The 18121-nt window shown below is 34.8% G+C and overlaps 2 protein-coding genes across 7 annotated transcripts in view; one reads left to right on the plus strand and one right to left on the minus strand.

The window, feature by feature from the left end:
• Positions 1 to 564: 564 nt before the first annotated feature.
• Positions 565 to 18121, plus strand: part of LOC117326023 (putative ferric-chelate reductase 1 homolog) — a 39632-nt gene continuing 22075 nt past the window's right edge. Inside the window, exon 1 of one of the 6 annotated variants that reach the window (XM_033882599.1) lies at positions 565 to 661. Coding sequence is in view for 1 of the 6 variants with exons in the window: in XM_033882597.1 (XP_033738488.1) it covers positions 1774 to 1817 (44 nt within the window). In the remaining 5 variants the exon portion in view is untranslated. Of the gene's footprint in view, positions 662 to 685; positions 835 to 1725; positions 1818 to 8060; positions 8284 to 14602; positions 14758 to 18121 lie in introns of those variants that run through there. The other 5 variants (XM_033882602.1, XM_033882597.1, XM_033882598.1 and 2 more) reach the window with 5 other exon arrangements.
• LOC117326024 (LITAF domain-containing protein-like) lies at positions 1248 to 5942 on the minus strand. The gene is made up of 3 exons (XM_033882604.1): positions 5757 to 5942; positions 3798 to 4002; positions 1248 to 1809 (listed from the first exon to the last, which is right to left on the minus strand). The coding sequence occupies exons 1-3, from the start codon at positions 5812 to 5814 to the stop codon at positions 1701 to 1703; spliced, it is 372 nt and encodes a 123-aa protein (XP_033738495.1). The 5' UTR covers positions 5815 to 5942; the 3' UTR covers positions 1248 to 1700.

Here is an 18121-nt window from a genome sequence, read left to right on the forward strand (position 1 = left end):
CCATCTGCGATTTTTTATTTGTCGTGCGATTTTTTTTTGAAATTTTCAAATTCAAATTTCAGTTGGCAGTTCATAAGCTGGTGAACTCGCAACTGAATCGGTAGGGTTATATAGTGGCAGTGCCATACAATGGTAAATATTTATTTATTTATTTATTTTTGTTATCCATTTTTGTGTATCATATTTATTGATGGTAAGAACAACTGCATTATAGATATACTGTATATGTTTAAAAATAATAATGAAATAGCAACAAAATATACGTCACTTTCTCGTCTTATGGGGTTACTGTTGGTATGGACTTAACTTAGGCATGGGTTTGGAATCGGTGCCAAGTCCTTGTAGATCGAATAAGAGTCAGAGAATTAAAAAAAATAACGGTTTAGCAATGGTTCGGCGAGTATTGGAAAAAAATACTTTGTGTGTGTGATGAACTTATTGATGGTTTATTGATAGGTATTATAACTTTGTCTGAAAAAAAACCTGTCTCTGTTAACCCTCGAACCCCTGATATGAAGTTCATGAGGTCTTCGCATTCCATTGGTTAGGACCGGTTTCCGTTCCGGATTTAGTACGCGTAACAAGTTTCCTGTTTGAAAAGTTGTTTCAAGACGCAGCCTCTTCTAATATTGACTCTGGAAATTTTGAGGGATTAAAAATCGTAAGTAACTTAATAATTATACAAAGCATACGATTGTTAAACTTTTTCGTGACATTTACTTGCGGACTGGACAAGTCAATCTACAATCCACAGTTTAGAGGGACTTAGTCACAAGTACAGTAATGACAGTACAGTACCTACAGGTACTTGTGGAGTAAATATTAAAGGCCGAGGTACGATTTTTTTTTTCAAATTAAGCATGCGTTTGTAATACAATAATTTACTCGTCTATAATGAAACATTTGAATTAGAAATACCATAATCATGTCCACAAGTACCTGTGTACAGTACAGTAGAGAGAGGTTGCTAGATTAAAAGTAAAACCCATCATAGCCAGAATATTTTCAGATCATATCACAGATAATGTGCCATTTACCACTCAAAGTATAAGCTATATAGGGAGACTTAGATGTATTATTTGAGGTAAGAACCTTAATCTGCGTTGTTGTCTTCACAGACTTCGAGTTAAATTTCAGTAAAAGTCCATATTATTGGGGTATAGTTCAGGTTAGCAGGGATTTCCCTTTCACCTGGCTAGTGGCAGACTGTTCTATTAAACAGTGAGATATATCAGAGACCTATATACTATAATTTAAGAGAGTATTTAAATTTTTTATTAATTAGAATTAAGAAATATGTTTTTGAAAAAAAAAGGAAAATATCACAGTCCTTTCTTAAGTAAAAAAAGATACAGCTGGACATTAATAAAATAAATATTTAGTATGTAATATACATATATAAAGGTAGCACTAGTACTGCCCGTACTTTGCAACCCTTCATAGTTTTGGAAGGATACTCATCATTTTCTCCAAAATTTAACTTCTTTCTATAATTCTTAATTTTAGAACATTTGTTGACCAACAAAAACATTAATAGTTTGTGATCTTAATTTATCTAGATATATATATATGGTCTTTAATTGTATATGTTAAACACTGGAAATTTTTTAGCAGAGTTTATCACAGTTAGAATTTACATAAACAAGAAAGTGTTTCATGAATGTTCACAGTTCAGCAGAGGTGACCAATCAAATCCACTGTTACATTTTGGTGTACCGTCCCAGCTTTGTTTGGCAATTGGGACAATTGTGGATTACATCCTTGCAACTGTCCATGAAGAATGGGATTATGAAACAACCAAGGACACCTCTGAAAAAGTAAAAAAGTAATCTGGTTAGATGTTTAATAGCTCATACATATTGATAGTACATGTACAGCTGCATGCTATTCTTTATGTTTTATGATAAATCAGATCCTTTCTTAGAAGAGTTGGTGGATCATATCACATTGCTTTAATGTGTGTATCATTATTAAGGTTAAATAGTTTCCAGTAACATCACATGCATGATCACCATAATTATTATGTTGTGGATCATCAAATCATAATTATGTAACCTTGGTAAATACTAGCTGCAATATACTGATCTTCTCTTTAGCTCGGTTGAGCGTAAGACTAGTAAGCCAGAGGTCCCTATTTCGATCCCTAGCAGAGGCAACTGTTTAATTTTAATTAATCATTTGCTCTGTTAAAATTACTTAAGTCATGCAACAATGTTCATAGAATATATATACAGTAAAACATCTTTAAAAAACAAATTCCACAGGACCAGAGAAAAGGTACCGTTACATCAGAAAATAATTACAGGCAGCAGGGATTGAAAATTAAAGCTTAAGTTTTATTCAGGATTTTGATTTACTTTCTTTAGCTTTTATAAGCAAAAATTTGTATCAAGTATATTTGTACTACATTTTTTTTTTTTTATCTTTTTTTAGTATTTAAAAGATAAAAAAAAAAATGTAGTACAAATATACTTGATACAAATTTCTGCTTATATCCTTTTACATGTGTTTTACCTTGTGTTACATACACAAGGTAAAACACATGTAAAAGGATTCTTGATATGGTAATTGTGATTGCAGAGATAATGCATTATATAGATGATGAAACTTTATCACACAATTATATAACTATATCAATATGTCATACATATTTTACTATTAAATATGACATGTTGTTTATAGCACTTGATTGTTATGACTTCAAAAAAATATGAGTATGGATTTGTTATTAAGAAACAGTACAGTCTGAATTGAAATTTGTTGATGTGTATTCATTGTAAGGATTTGTCATTTATTTTCTCTTGAATAGAGTTATATTCTTACATGTGATCATAACAAAGATTTTTCAGTTGTATCAACAAATTATGAAATTTATCATACTTATCAATAGTTGAATACATATGATGTTGTATAAAAGGTTATGACACATCTAATTTAGCTTCTTAGAAAATTTTCCTTGTTTCATAAAACTGAGATTTTACATTCTCATATATTCTCACATATCTCACATAAAAATGATACTCATTGTTGCTTGGGAAGAGATAAATTTTTCTCTTACCCTGGACAGGGATATCTGCAGTTTTACCGGGCCGAGATTTTCTTATCTCACCCTAGGGAAAAGACAAGCTACACGTGCTTTCCTCACATTCTCAACAATTGTATTTCGTCACGGCAACAGTGCCATGACGTCACGTTGACAATTCAATAACATCACCTCAACATTTCCTTACATTGATGTAACGTCAATATTAGATACATAAGAGGGATAAACAGGGTAAGAGAAAAATAATCATTCACCCCCATGGACGTGAGACAGGGGAATCTCAACCCTCGGGGTAAGATCATTATAAGCTACCAAACACTCTGCAAGCCTCGTGATTGGCAACTTAAGAATCTTCCCCTTGGGTTGAGATTCCCCTGTCTCACCCCCGAGGGGTGAAAGATTCTATTATTCTCTTACCCTGGACAGGGATATCCGCAGTTTTACCGGGGTGAGATTTTCTTATCTCACCCTATGGAAAAGGCAAGCTACACATGATCTTCTCACGCTCTCAACAATTGTATTTCGTCACGTCAACAATAACATGATGTCACGGTAACAGTACAGTCACATCACGTCGACAATTCAATCATGTCACGTCAACATTTCCTTGCATTGATGTAACAACCATATTAGATACATAAGAGGGTAAACAGGGTAAGAGAAAATAACCATTCGCCCCCATGGAAGTGAGACAGGGGAATCTCAACCCTTGGGGTAAGATCATTAAGCTGCCAAACATAATAGAATATCTTACCCAAGGAGAGCAATGATAAGACAGCAGACAATAGTGTTGACACCTGGTACAAAGGTCATAACGGTCACAATGTCCTGACTGCAATTGGGGCACTGCATTCTCTGTGGGGTGTCGCGGAAAGATTTTACAACTGGGAGTGACTGTTGGGGGGCAGTTGTTACCACCACCATACCTGGCTGTCCAACCATCTGTTGTTGTTGCATACCTGAAAAAAAATGTTCACCATAACAAACGACTTCTCCTTCTTATACATATCAGGACTACTACGAGTTCTGCTACTCGATATGGGTTCCATACACTTGCCGCATATTCCAGGTGTGGTCTGACGAGAGCTTTAAATAATATCTTGAACATTGACTCATCAAGATATACAAACGATCTTCGTATTAGTCCAACTATGCTGTTCGCTTTGTTTACAATGTTATGCAGGTGAGTTTTTTGGAATTCAGGTCCTCATCGATGGTAACCCCAATGTCCTTTTCGTGTGTGATGTTTTCCAGCTGAATCCTCTCTCCTTCCTGTCCATTCATATAGTAATGTCTTTTCTTGGAAGCTTTAATTGATATTACTTTACATTTGTTGGGGTGGAATTTAGAGTAACCATTTGTTCGACCAAATTTGGAGTTTATCCAGGTCCTCCTGGAGGATTCTCACATCTTCCTCGTTCCTAATCCGTCTGTATAACTTTGTGTCATCTGCAAATAGCGGCGACGAAGATGTTGGTATTTCAGGAAGATCGTTTATATATACTACAAATAAGATTGGGCCCAGTACACTGCCTTGCGGGATGCCGCTGGTTACGGGGTATGTTTCTGACATCTCACCATTAACAATAACACGCTGACATCTATTACTCAGGAAATCCTCTATCCAATTTACTACTTTTTGGCTTACGCAATATCCTATCAATTTCTTTAAGAGGCGTTTATGCGTGACTTTATCAAATGCCTTCATAAAATCCATATAAATTACATCTATTTCTCCTCCATTATCTATAATTGCAGTCCAATCTTCTAAAACATTCAGCAACTGAAGTTGGGTTGATCGTCCCGAGATAAATCCAAATTGTTTAGAGCTTAAAAGATTATTCTTATCCGTGTGATTAACTATACTGTTTCTAACTAACTTCTCTAGGGTCTTTACAACAATACTTGTGAGGCTGACAGGTCTATAATTTCCTGGGTCCGACTTCGATCCTTTCTTGTATATGGCAGTGATGTTAGCTTCTTTCCATTCTTGAGGTAGTTTTCCATCTTCCAATGACCGGTTGAAAATCTCGGCTAAGGGTGTACTGATAAAATGTTTGAATTCCTTAAGAACTTTCGGGTGAATTTTGTCTGGCCCCTGCGATTTGTTTTCATTTAAATTTGCTAAAATCTTTTCAACGACTAATGGATTACAATTCAAATTATCTCCTCAAAAGGGTGATTTACAGTTCTAGTATTAAATTCTGGTAGTTCTCCAGATGGTTCCTTCGTAAAAACACTGCTGAAAAACTTAGCTGAGACCTCGGCTTTATCGCTGTCCTTGACTGCCATTTGTTGATCATCTCCGTTTAGTCCCATGAGGTTGGATATCCCTGTTCTCACTTTTCTCGTTGAGTTAACATAATTCCAAAATCGTTTTGGGTTTGATTTGATATTCTCTGCTATATATGCTTCGTTCCATTTCCCTCCTAGTCTTTCTTAACTTGTAAGTAGGTCATAACAGTTTAACACCAACACTACAAGAAAAAAGTGTGTATGATTCTTCCAATATTCTGAAACTACTTTACCCTATGGCTACAATGTTTTATTTGAATATACAGTATTTTCTGAGTTGATTGTAGCTATATATTTGTATCATTAACTTAGTTTCCTCAATACAAAAGTGGTATTGAGATGGCAGATGAAATTTCAATAATACACATATAATTATAATCAATTATTGATGAATTAATTGAAAAAGGGTAACAGTTACCTGGGTTATAGCCAGCCTGCTGTTGCATGCCAGGGTAGGGTTGTGTCTGCTGGGCCATGATGGTAAATGTTTATCACTCTGTTCCTTCAAGTACAACCTCCAACTCTTCTGAGTCTAATATCAGTAGTTTTATTTAGAAGTGTGTCTTAAATTGACTTGACCAGTGGCTGTTTTGAGCTTGTTTAATCTGTGGTCAATACTGACCTTTCAGGGACATCGTGGGTATTTAATATGAGTCGACTATTGTTCAATTGCCATTGTGTTTATGTATATATACTGCCAGTAAAAGGGTTTGGTAAACAAATATTTACTAGAACTGTAATTAGCAACTGTAAACAGTATGTACTTCTAGCCTACAACATTCTAATTTTGACCAAGGTTAAATTCAATACTTATACTACTGGTCAGAAGTGCTAGGGGAGAAAATTGTTGTTGTATGGTCTGAATCAATATCAATTCTTCTTCGATGTATGTGTCATATATCAACAATTATACTGTATGTGAAAGTCATTTTAAAATATTTAAGAATATACCTTTTAGAAATACCAATTGTAAATAAATGCATGCACTATCAATATTGCACCTTTAAGAAATCATTCCCATGCATAGGGACCACTTTTTAGCCCACCATCGTCAGACGATATCCTTATGAGACAGTGAAGAGGATACCTGTTGTCAGTCTATTGTCTATCCCTAAACTTTTCTCGTTATTGCAATTTCTTGAGAAAGACTGAAAGGATCTCGCTAAAAATTTCACATATTTGGTCCCTAGTTGGGCATGTTTTCTTTTGAGATTGATCCGAAAAACAAATTGACCCACAGGTGGCCAACTTGGATTTTGGAAGTGTGATCACTTCTCAAATTTCATGTGTATGTTTCTCACTTTTCCTTTGTTTAAATATTTGTACCTATGTCAGTTTGGAGATAGTTCTGAAAAACATAGTGGCTAACAGTCAGCCACCTTTGATTAGGATAGTTTAAAGATTGACATGGCAGATTCTCAGGAAACCCATCCCAAAGTTTTACTGAATTGATTGGAATTCAAAATTCTCGGGAAGTAATGCAGCATTGGTCTTCCGGTATTGGTTCCCCTAGCTCAAATGGTTCCTACTTTATGTATGTTAAATAATTATCATACATAGTGAAGATTGAAGATATTTATTGCCATTTTTTTTAGAGAGTTATGAATCTTTCTCAAATTTCATATGTAGGTTATCTTTTGTCCAAGCTGTGTATTTATGCATGTTTTTATTTTTGAGTAAATATGTTGTTTTAAATATGTTTAATTAATTTTTTTTTATTAATATTTTCACTATGGTAGAATACTGGAGACTTCTTTAACTGACTTGCCTGGGGACAAATGCCTTTTAGAGGTTATCCAGGACCAGGGTCACAGGTTCAGTTAACAATTTTCTAGTTGAGACTTTTAAAATATTTATAATTTAGGCCTAAGGATTATCAGTCATATGGAATGTAATATTATGTTAAGTTTACTTTATTTTTTTGTTGGAATATAAAACTATTTTCACCATTTTTCATGCCCCGGTTTATCTCCAAGTATATAAAACTTGAATGACATTAAAATGGAACATATGTTTTTGTATATATAAGTTTTAGGTGGTGTACCTATAGAGATAAATAAATCTAGGTCTGCTGCCTGTAGGATATCAAAACACAAGAGTATGCTGAATTATTTATAGCATCATATCGTAATTAATTCTCTCCTCCTGGTAGGAATTTTTAATTTTTTTACATTTTCCAACAAGTCCTACAGGCTGTTAGGCCAAAGAATTGAAATATTACATGGCCCGCACAAAAATGCCAGTGTACAGAAGTTATATTTGCTAATCCACAAAGAGTGGTGTAACCTGTTGGTCTCCCTGGGGGTATTGTATGGCTGGACCAATGATGTGTGACCTTTCCTAAAGAGTGGGTCAGGGTGCTCTATAAAGTAAACACTTTCTTTACATTAAACAATTCACTGGACCTATACCTGACTATGGTGGTACATTATGTACTAGCTGCCTGAAATAGCAAATTGTCACCGAGAAATATACCAACAACAATTTGTTAGTGTTATGATAGCGAGCCAGATTTCCCCCAGGAGGGCCCCAATAATACCTATAGCTATAGGAGTGTAAACTTCTGAATATACACTAACAAATATATTTGGCTGTACATGTACATGTGGGAGTTATAAGATTATCATAAATACACAGATTGTATTGTAACTTTTTAGATTATTAGATACACAAAGTACTGTGTGTTAATAGCTCCTTACTCAGTAGCATGTTATGTTTAGGCTAGCCACATACTTCTGTGTAGCCTCTTGTGAATCATAGGGTCAGACTGTAGGAGGGGTCAAAGGTCACAGAGTGGAGGTCAGGCCTGCCTTGTTTGGATGTGAAACAGTATACCCTCTTTCAATATGGAGGATGCATGTAGCTGAGTGAGAGGGATAAGTAAACGTTGGAAGTTTAGACTCCATTCCAGGGAAATCAGTTTTAAATCTGAATATTAAAGTGAGGTAAGTTGTTAACCACACTTTGGAAGATTGATGTTGTGTTATGGTGTACCATGGATTATTGTTAGTCGAGGTTTCTGTAAGACATATATCTCTTCAGGTTTCTATGGAATACATTGTGTAGTGTATATAATGTAGATGACAGCCAAGTGGTATAATTTTGTCCCAGATCTCCACATCAACAACCTGTCTGTTCTGAAACCTCTATAGACTGACATTTATACTCTGATAAAACTACAGGTGTATTCTGTGCCCTGTATGTTTACAACTGCCTGTATATTCTGAACCCTATATATATATAGACTGACATTTCTTCTGTTATAAATACAAATACTGGTATATTCTTTACCCTATATAGACTTGACATTTATAATCTGACATTAGACAACCTGTATATTCTGTAACCTCTATACACTGACATACTCTGATGAAACTACCTGTGTATTCTGTACCCTGTTTAGATTGACATTTTATAATCTTATAAAACTACTTGTATATTCTTTCTATACTATATATTATAGACTCTCAATATTCATATACACTTGATGAAATTACCTGTGTATTCTGTACCCTGTATCGACTGACATTTTTATAATCTTAAGAAACTACTTGTATATTCTTTGTTCCCTGAATACTGTGTAGAATGATATTAACATATATAATTAAATTACCTGTGTATTCTGTACCCTATATAGACTGACATTTTAATCTGATAATACACTAATTAAATTACCTGTGTATTCTGTACCCTGTATAGACTGACATTTTTAATCTGATAATACACTAATTAAATTACCTGTGTATTCTGTACCCTGTATAGACTGACATTTTAATCTGATAATACACTAATTAAATTACCTGTGTATTCTGTACCCTGTATAGACTGACATTTTAATCTGTATTCTGTACCCTGTATCGACTGACATTTTTACTCTGATAATACACTGATAATATTACCTGTATACATCTGTCCCTTGTTTACTGTATACACTGACATGTAAACATTGATGAAACTACCTGCATATTCTGTACCCTGTATAGACTGACATCTATATATTGTGATATATACTGTGATACATCAACCTGTGAATTCTGAACCCTATTAGACCGACATTTATACTGTCTGACACAGTGTTATTCAGTGTGGTACATGACATTGTCGGAAACCCACAAAACTCTTACACTAACAATAGGGCAGTGTGTCATGGGTTTCCGACAATGGGTACATAATAACCTTATTACACATTGATTGTACAACTTTCAGTCAGCTCATCCCTGGAGTCCCAGGGATAACTCTGGAGGGGGCCATTTGCCCCATATTTTCCAAAATGGCCCACCAAAACTCACAAATTTCTTCAATTTTCTATGTTTTGGCCCATGATTTATGGGTCCAGGCTGAACCCTAGAAGTCCTCATACAAATAATGAATGTTGTGTGCTCAGTTGGTGAATGTTTTATAACTTATAAGTGATACCTTGAATCATGAAATATCATATACAATTGTGTATGTGTTACCATGCTTCCTACACACCTCAAATTACCTGTATAACTTGCACAACTCCCACCAGTTGTTATGTCATTAATATGTTATTGAGTGTGAACTATTTATGTACCAGTTAATCTTTTAAAGGTTTAGGATAGGCACTAGCCAAGCGTTTTATTATTTGATGCCCAACCTTTACATAATGTTACTTACTCATGTTCCTCCTGGGGTAATTATGATAGATAACATTAATACAGTTCCGAGGAAGTTTCTCTATTAATTATTATCTGAGCTTTGAGACAAATAAACATATATGCATATGTGTTCATAAAATAGGTACAAATAACCTTTTATAATTTGGTCACTATATACAGGTACAGATAACCTTTTATAATTTGGTATATATACAGGTACAGATAACCTTTTATAATTAGGTCACTTTAAACAGGTACAAATAACCTTTTATAATTAGGTCACTTTAAACAGGTACAGATAACCTTTTATAATTAGGTCACTAAATACATGTACAAATAACATTTTTTAATTAGGAATATAAACAGGTACAAAAAACTTTAATAAATAGGTTACTATATAAAGGTAAAGATAACATAATTAGGTCACTATATACAGGTAAAGGGAACATTTTATAATTAGGTCACTATATACAGGTAAAGGGAACATTTTATAATTAGGTCACTGTATACAGGTAAAGAGAATATTTTATAATTAGGTCACTTTATACAGGTACAAATAACATTTTATTATTAGGTAATTTTAAACAGGTATAGATAACCTTTTATTATTAGGTCACTATATACAGGTACAAATAACCTTTTATAATAAGGTCACTACAGACTACCTGTATAATGCGTACCTGTGTAAGACAGTACAGTTGACCTGTTTTTAACAATTAGTCCTTGTTTTAATGGTTGAGGTATATGACACTATGTATCTGTAATACAGGTCCTCAGGTGTTAAAGGTAAATCAGATGATCGTCAATGTTATGGTAATCTGACTGTCCATCCCTATATACTTTAGGGAGAGCTTTATCACTGAAGGCTCTGCTGGATCTCCGATCCTATACAGATCATCATAAAAACTGAATCACTGGCACAGGAATGTTGGAAAAGAATCTACATGTAAATTTATAGCACTGACAGATACGATTTATCTTTATAAAGCTGCAGGTTGTTGGATATAATTTTTTCAGGAATATCCAAGTTTGCCTTGGATGAAAACTTACTTGGCAGATTTAATAAATCGTACACACAGGAAACCTGATTACCATTCACTGCAGAGGAAAAAAATAGTTGATTATTATAATTAATCAGTCATTATTTTAAACATTAATAATCCATTAACCCTTTTACCCCCACTGACCATATTGGACTTAAAATGATGAATGAATGGTAGATAGAGTCCATTAAAGTTACTTCGAGGTGAAAGGGTTCCACCATCCTGAAAGTATGTTTCGGTTGCTGATTTTATTATATCACTGTGTTTCCTGGAGAACCTGGCATGTCTGTTTGTCTCATCTGTTGCTTGGTTATGATGGTTAATTAGTCCGATAAAGAACAGATTGTGATCGTGTAATTGTGCCTGGCACCTGTGTGGGACGTGATCGAGTAATTGTGCCTGGCACCTGTGTCAGAAAGACCCTACGATGAATATTGTGAGAAATAATGTAGATCTAGAGTACCTAGTAAAGTAAACAATTACATTCATTGGAGCGTGTTACAAATAAAGTTTAGGACAATTAGTACCATTCAAAGAAACCGACAATTAGTGCGTCATTAGAAATCAGCACAATTAGACTGAATTAGTGCTGACCACAGTAAATAATTAGTATACAATACATGGAAAGTACTGTCTTTAAAAATATCGAGTCAAAAATATCAGCACAATTTGTTCCTAAGTACTGACTTTGAAAATCAGCATAATTACCTGGTAGTTTTACTTTCCGAAGAGAATAATGTTCAAATTCATCTAAGTACAAATATGTTTAATGATGTGTAATTAATTCCCCCAAAAAATGTCAATTGTCAGTTATGTCTATTAGACACTGTTGTAGGCCCCTAATCTTAGGATTCCAGAGGCGTATCCTTCTAATGATAAGTGATGGATATATATATAGGTATCTAATGTTGAAAAATAGGTTATACCTATCATAGTATACAGTAATAACTCAAGGCATAAAAATAGATGTCCTTTCATCTTTTAAAACTTTTACAACAATAACTTCAAAGTTTATTGCTGTGCAGTAGACTGCAGTAATACTTTATAGACTGAGTACATAGGTATCGGGATGAAAGTGTTGATACAGTGTACCTTTACAAACACCTACTACTGCAGTACCTGTACCACTTATCAAGGTGTGTCTGTCTGCTGTCAGGTAGAGAGCCCCAGGGGACCATTCCTCAGTGACCAGTACACTGACAGTAGACCCCCTCCCTCCCATTCATTATGACTGTGTAATACTGCTCAAGGGTCAGCAGGCTTCAGATGTCAGGGCTATGTCAGACTCTAGGTGTGTTTAATTAGTATATATATATATACTCAGGTGTATACAGATGTAGTATACAGTCCAGTACTGAGAGGTTTGGGACCAGACTTAATCACCATTAGACCAAAACCACACAAACAGATATAGACTGGTACATATATGCAACTGACATAATATTTTATACAGAAATATATACAGCCATAGTCATTTCAAATAAACTAACTCATTTAAAATTCAATATGCCATGAGTTCATGCCATGACTCTGAATTTATTTATATGATAAATCATTCTGCAGTTATTGTGTTGAGGAGTTTGTATCTGTAGAAGCATGTTCCACTGATGGCTGGCTCTCATGACATGCCTCACTACACACCATGCCTAGCTCCAGGATGGTTACATGTACATGTAGACCCACCTGCTGGTACTGCAGATATAGGCTGTGAGCTGTCATACGTGGGCTGTGATCATGAGCTATCATACTATACAGGAACCACAGACAATTTCTAATGATTATCTCCCCACCTTTGACCTGACTTGGGGTCTCTCACCCTCTGGCCTCCCTCCCTAATCATCTTTTGAACATGTACAGCTGCTGAACCACATGCTGTGTCGGAGTGTGTCCCTGCACGGAAGCTAAAAGCATGTACATTGTAGTATACTGTGCATAAATCAAATCACTTTCAGAAACTTTATTGGTTAAAGTGGATGATTTTATAGGTACACAGTCAGTAATTTTATGTTCTCTGTTTTGATTTCAAAACACAGGAGATTTTAATTTAAATCTAATTTGGATTTACTTTCTTCACTAAATAAAAGCATGAAAATCAGACTGCACAGCAGAAATCTTACTTCACAGTATGTATCTTTTTCAGACACAAGTATAGTCATTTTGTAATTTGACACGGACATTTGATAATTCCTGATCAATGTAAACATTTTGCTTTATGAATTCTGATGTAAATGGGTTTTTTTTAATTCTCAAAAAAAAAAAAAAAAAACACCAAAAATTTAAAGAAATGTGACTGGCCAAAACCAAAGTATATTCCATATAACTTGAGTTGAGTCAGATAAAACAGTTTATGTTGTTTTAGCTCCACCAAGTATTTTGAATCTATTTTAGGAAGGAGTAAATGAAACCACTTTGGCTGTTAATGTGATGTAATGGTCTGTCAGATGTATTTATAGCAGAGAGATAAGGTAATTCCTGAGATACTGATTTAGACCAGACAGTTAGGAATAGCATATCTTCTCTACTGCTGTACAGTCTTCATCATTTAAATCTCATGCATAACTATGGGCAAGTGTAAAAGATCTGAGAGCTAGAGGAAGCTACAGTGTGTATAGATACTGTCCTAGATAATGGTTTTGAATTTTAGTCTGCTTTCTGAAATTTACATCATATATGTTTTATCTAATTAGAAAGATGTATTAATAGCAGATCTATAGAGATAAGGGTGGTCGGATGGTACAGTAGTAACACACTTGCCTTTCACCTAGGCGGCCGGGGTTCGATTCCCCGGCCGGACGTGAAAATGTATGGGGTCACCAGCCTGACCACATGGGTTTCCCCCAGAGACCTATATTAATTTCCCCCAGGTACTCTGTTTTCTCCCACAGTAAGACCCCACGCGAACTTCCATCCAGGCCAACAAGTGTGATTAAGTATAAGTTGATGTTACTTGTTTCACAATTGTTGTAATATGTAAAGAAAGTTTACATTTTTAATTAGAAAGATGTCCATTAAAGATGTCACATCACTGACAGCCTATACAAGTCTGCTTGTCATAAAAAATGCATAAAATTACACCCACAATATAGAAAGATATCTAATTAACAGTAACAGATGAAAAATATAATGATATCATTCTAATAATGGTTATACTGACAAGATCGAAATTCTTATAGTTATAACAGCTATATAGAGGTGGGACAACAAAATTTCCTTGGAATGTAATTGATTTTTTATCCACATCAGCTAGATTTTAATGATAAATTAGAAGCTGAAGTTTTTGGAGAGTGGATCGAAATAAAGTAAGAAGGTATACACTTTTGGTATTTTATAAAAATATACATCAACCTATTCTTGTTTCTATCAATCTGCTGGTGAGTCTTGCACCAGAAACAATAACAGTTGGCAAAAATTAAGTGATGATAATTTTGCCATACATTTTCCTATTGAAATTTTAGCTTCAGTAGTATAGCTATAGGGAATGACAAAAGAAATGTGACGTATGATGTCCTGGAGGTAGGTGTTTGTGTTACACACTGAAGTACTGTATGACACCTACAGGAAGAAGTATACCAACACAGCCTCAGAGGCATGAATTACTACATATTGTGTATTGATAAAGGAACTAGTGTATTTATAGAGAGAGAGTCCAGGATGGAGAAGAGTGGTTACGGAAGCTTGTGTGTATGATACAGATGCTGGTATGTATGTAATGCAGCTTCACTTAGCTAAGGCTTACCCCCAACACTGGACTGGTTTGGTAAGAGAGTCTTATATTTTAGATTTTAGGGGTGCTGTGAATTTTAGTCTCATTTGTCAGCGGATGGTTTATATGTTGTGTTAAAGTTTACATAAGGTCATGCCTACAACATTGTACAGTGCTTCCAGAGGAATTCGATCTACCCCAGAAGGATTATTTATTTATATGTATAGTTATACTGACTGGTTTACTGTCTACATGACTCGATCTGCCTATATAACTAGATTTTGTCTTGCTGATTATATTGAAGAATATTCCTCTTATCATGAGTTTGTATGGAATTAGTCTGATAATCTACAGAATGAGTTATCCCCCTTTAATTCCCTCCCCCCGTTATCTGTCGCTGTGAAAATACAGTCTTATTTATTTACATTGCTTTTTCTATTGGTTTAATTAGAGTAGGCTAAATTAGCCTCAAAAAGATGCTTACATCTGATTCTGTTTTATTATCGTGTACTGTACAGTAATGTAAATATTGCTGGTTTACCGTGTAATTCCCAGAAAATTCCATAGTTTAGTCTGTGCCAGTGGTTAAAGGATAATTAGTATTTTCTGGTTTGTGTCTTGTAGTTTATATGGTCAGGTAGATATAGACATGTTACTCTGGGTTTTACAGCACAACCCCAATATAAGTGCTTGCCAATTACAACATATAGACAAAAACATTCACCGCAGTCATACGTACTGCAGGATCATCTGATAGATATTAGCCATCCCTCCACAATATATGTACTTGGCTCCGATTCATTATTACCAGTATTTAGGATTTATAAGTATAATCAGGCACCAGTAGCCAAGGAAATGTCACAAAGTTACACTTATGTGCAGTATTATATAGATACAGGCCGATAAAGAGCATGTGATATCTTTGTGCAGATTAAGTATACACATTCTGGTTAATTATAACTTCCACCTGGAACTTGATATGGTTGATCACTTGTTGAGTGATATCTAAACCTTTTGATATTGTCTATATGAATTGTGATACAACAGGTTGGTTATATTTATAACGCACTGACTCACTCTTCACCAGTCCTAAGGTTATATCCTGTTCCCTTCTCCTAGCTGTCCAAATGGTGACTCGAATATCACCTGAGTCTTATAAAATTGACTCAAAACAATATCTCAAGTCCTGAATCGAAACATCAATTGTTAATCCTAACATAATTATTATCATTTTTTTTTTGCCTTAATGACTCAACCTAACTTGTCCTGAGTTCTGGCTGTCCGGAGTCTTGAGTTCTGAATCTCAGTATAAATTTTGACAAAAACCGCATCTGTCCTTGATCATGACAAATGAATTTTCATATAAATACATATGAATCACTGCCCAAGCTGCCCCCTGATGTAAGAACCATACATGCATAATTTCTAGGACATTGTGCATTTATTAAATTCATTCCTTACAACTAATTTCATTTTCTGTTCCTACTGATAATTGTACTGCATCATCATTGGACTCCGATAAATGACATGTAATGGGTTGTACAGGTCTAGTATTCGGACCAGTGCTCTAGATAAATGTTGAATATTAGGTTTTTTTACTCCTGCCTTAATTCCTAGAGTGGAAGGTATTTTTCATCCTTAGATTATATATATATACTTGCACAAAGTGGAATTTTTTAAAGATGAATGCTCATAACATTACAAGGAAATATAATAAGTTTCATGACAATTTTTAGTATATCATTAAATAAAATAAACATGTTTTGTCTTGAATGGCTATATACATGTATTAAGCTTAATTGGAGAGTGAAACTGATGCTATCATTTGGATTTTGTTTGCTTGAATTATCCAAGTTTATTGGGGTTTTTTTTTGTAAAAAATATGTGCATAAATGTGCATTCAAGCATACTATCTGGAGCACTGACTTCCCCTCTAACTTTATACCATGGCAACGACTGTCCTACAATCCTCTGGACCCACCCCTTTCTCTTCCTCGAGCCTTGTACTGTAATTAATGGATCTGTATACAGTGTGTGGTAGCTGGGGGCCTACCAGTCATCCTCTCAAGTCTGGAATTTACCTACAATATGTACATTATGTGTCCCGTACAGTGGCCTGTCCGCCCCCACACCTGTATCAATACAGATCGACAACACTACGCTGTTTTTCAGGGTTGAATACATTCATGTACAGTATGAGGCTCGCAGTATAGTATATTTTCCCATTCACAAAAAATAATCTCCCCAACTTGGTTCCACTAACAGTGGGTTCTAACTGCTACAGGCCAAGAATCGAGTACTGTTGTTGTAACTCTAAATCTTTCTTTCAGTAATTCATATGATACACATTTTTATTGCATGTTAAGTTGGATTAAGAGATTAAGTAGCAGTGTTATAGATATTTACCTTACATGTAGATATCCATGTAAAGAAATTATACAAATGTACGTATTATACACCGATATATCAGTTAAGGCACTTATTCATAATGCTCCATAATATTCTGGTATATCGGTTAAGGCCCTATTTCAGAATTGGTATATCGGTTAAGGCCCTATTTCAGAATTGCCGATATATATAATATTTACTGTGTAATTCTGTCTTATATATGGCTTAACTGATGTTTCAGGTACACTGAAGGGTCAAATTGTTATACTTAATTGGTCAGAAAAACGAAAGTGACATTCTTAGTCTGTGATCCTATTGATGTTATAAAGAAACAACAGAATTTTCAGCAGTTTACTAATTTTATGCAATATATATCATTCATGTTTGATGTCATTGGCTGCGCCGTGGACACCGCCTTAAGGTGTCCCGACACTTTATCACTAGCCTTCCACCTCTGGGTTGCGAGTTCGAAACCCACGTGGGGCAGTTGTCTGGTACTGACCGTAGGTCGGTGGTTTTTCTCCGGGTACTCCAGCTTTCCTCCACCTCCAAAACCAGGCACGTCCTTAAATGACCCTGGCTGTTAATAGGACAAATAAACAAACAAACTTTGTGGGAATGAACTGTGTTGGTCATTGTATAATAATTTGTTTTCATTTCAGCGTTGATAATTGATATCATGAACTTTGTTTTGTTTGTTTTAGATCTTAATTTTGTTGTCCAGTTTGGACTTTTCACATTCACTCAAGCTGTTACTAATCTTTATATAATTACATGTACTAGGAAATCTTTCTTTACCATCATGAATCTTAAAAAGAGGCAGGGATTGAGATGTTTGGTCAATCTATTTATCTATCTTTCTCTAAGGATCAAAAGGGACCAAGTCCTAATAGTTTTATATAGCAGCAATATAGGTCCATAAAATCAGGTTTGAAAATAGAGGATGATTAAAAGCTCTTCTTTGGACTGATAAATGATTGCAGGAAGTGATCAGATGTCAGTAAGATATGAAAGACATTCAATTATTTTT

Source organism: Pecten maximus, chromosome 4, assembly GCF_902652985.1.
Source record: "Pecten maximus chromosome 4, xPecMax1.1, whole genome shotgun sequence".
NCBI lineage: Eukaryota > Metazoa > Mollusca > Bivalvia > Pectinida > Pectinidae > Pecten > Pecten maximus.

Excerpts from the sequence above, each read along its gene's own strand:
- LOC117326024 (XM_033882604.1), bottom strand. The coding sequence starts at position 5,814 with ATGGCCCAGCAGACACAACCCTACCCTGGCATGCAACAGCAGGCTGGC. Across the intron at positions 4,003-5,756 it reads GCAGGCTGGCTATAACCCAG|GTATGCAACAACAACAGATG; the intron begins GTAACTGTTACC and ends ATTTTTTTTCAG. Across the intron at positions 1,810-3,797 it reads CTTATCATTGCTCTCCTTGG|AGGTGTCCTTGGTTGTTTCA; the intron begins GTAAGATATTCT and ends TTACTTTTTCAG.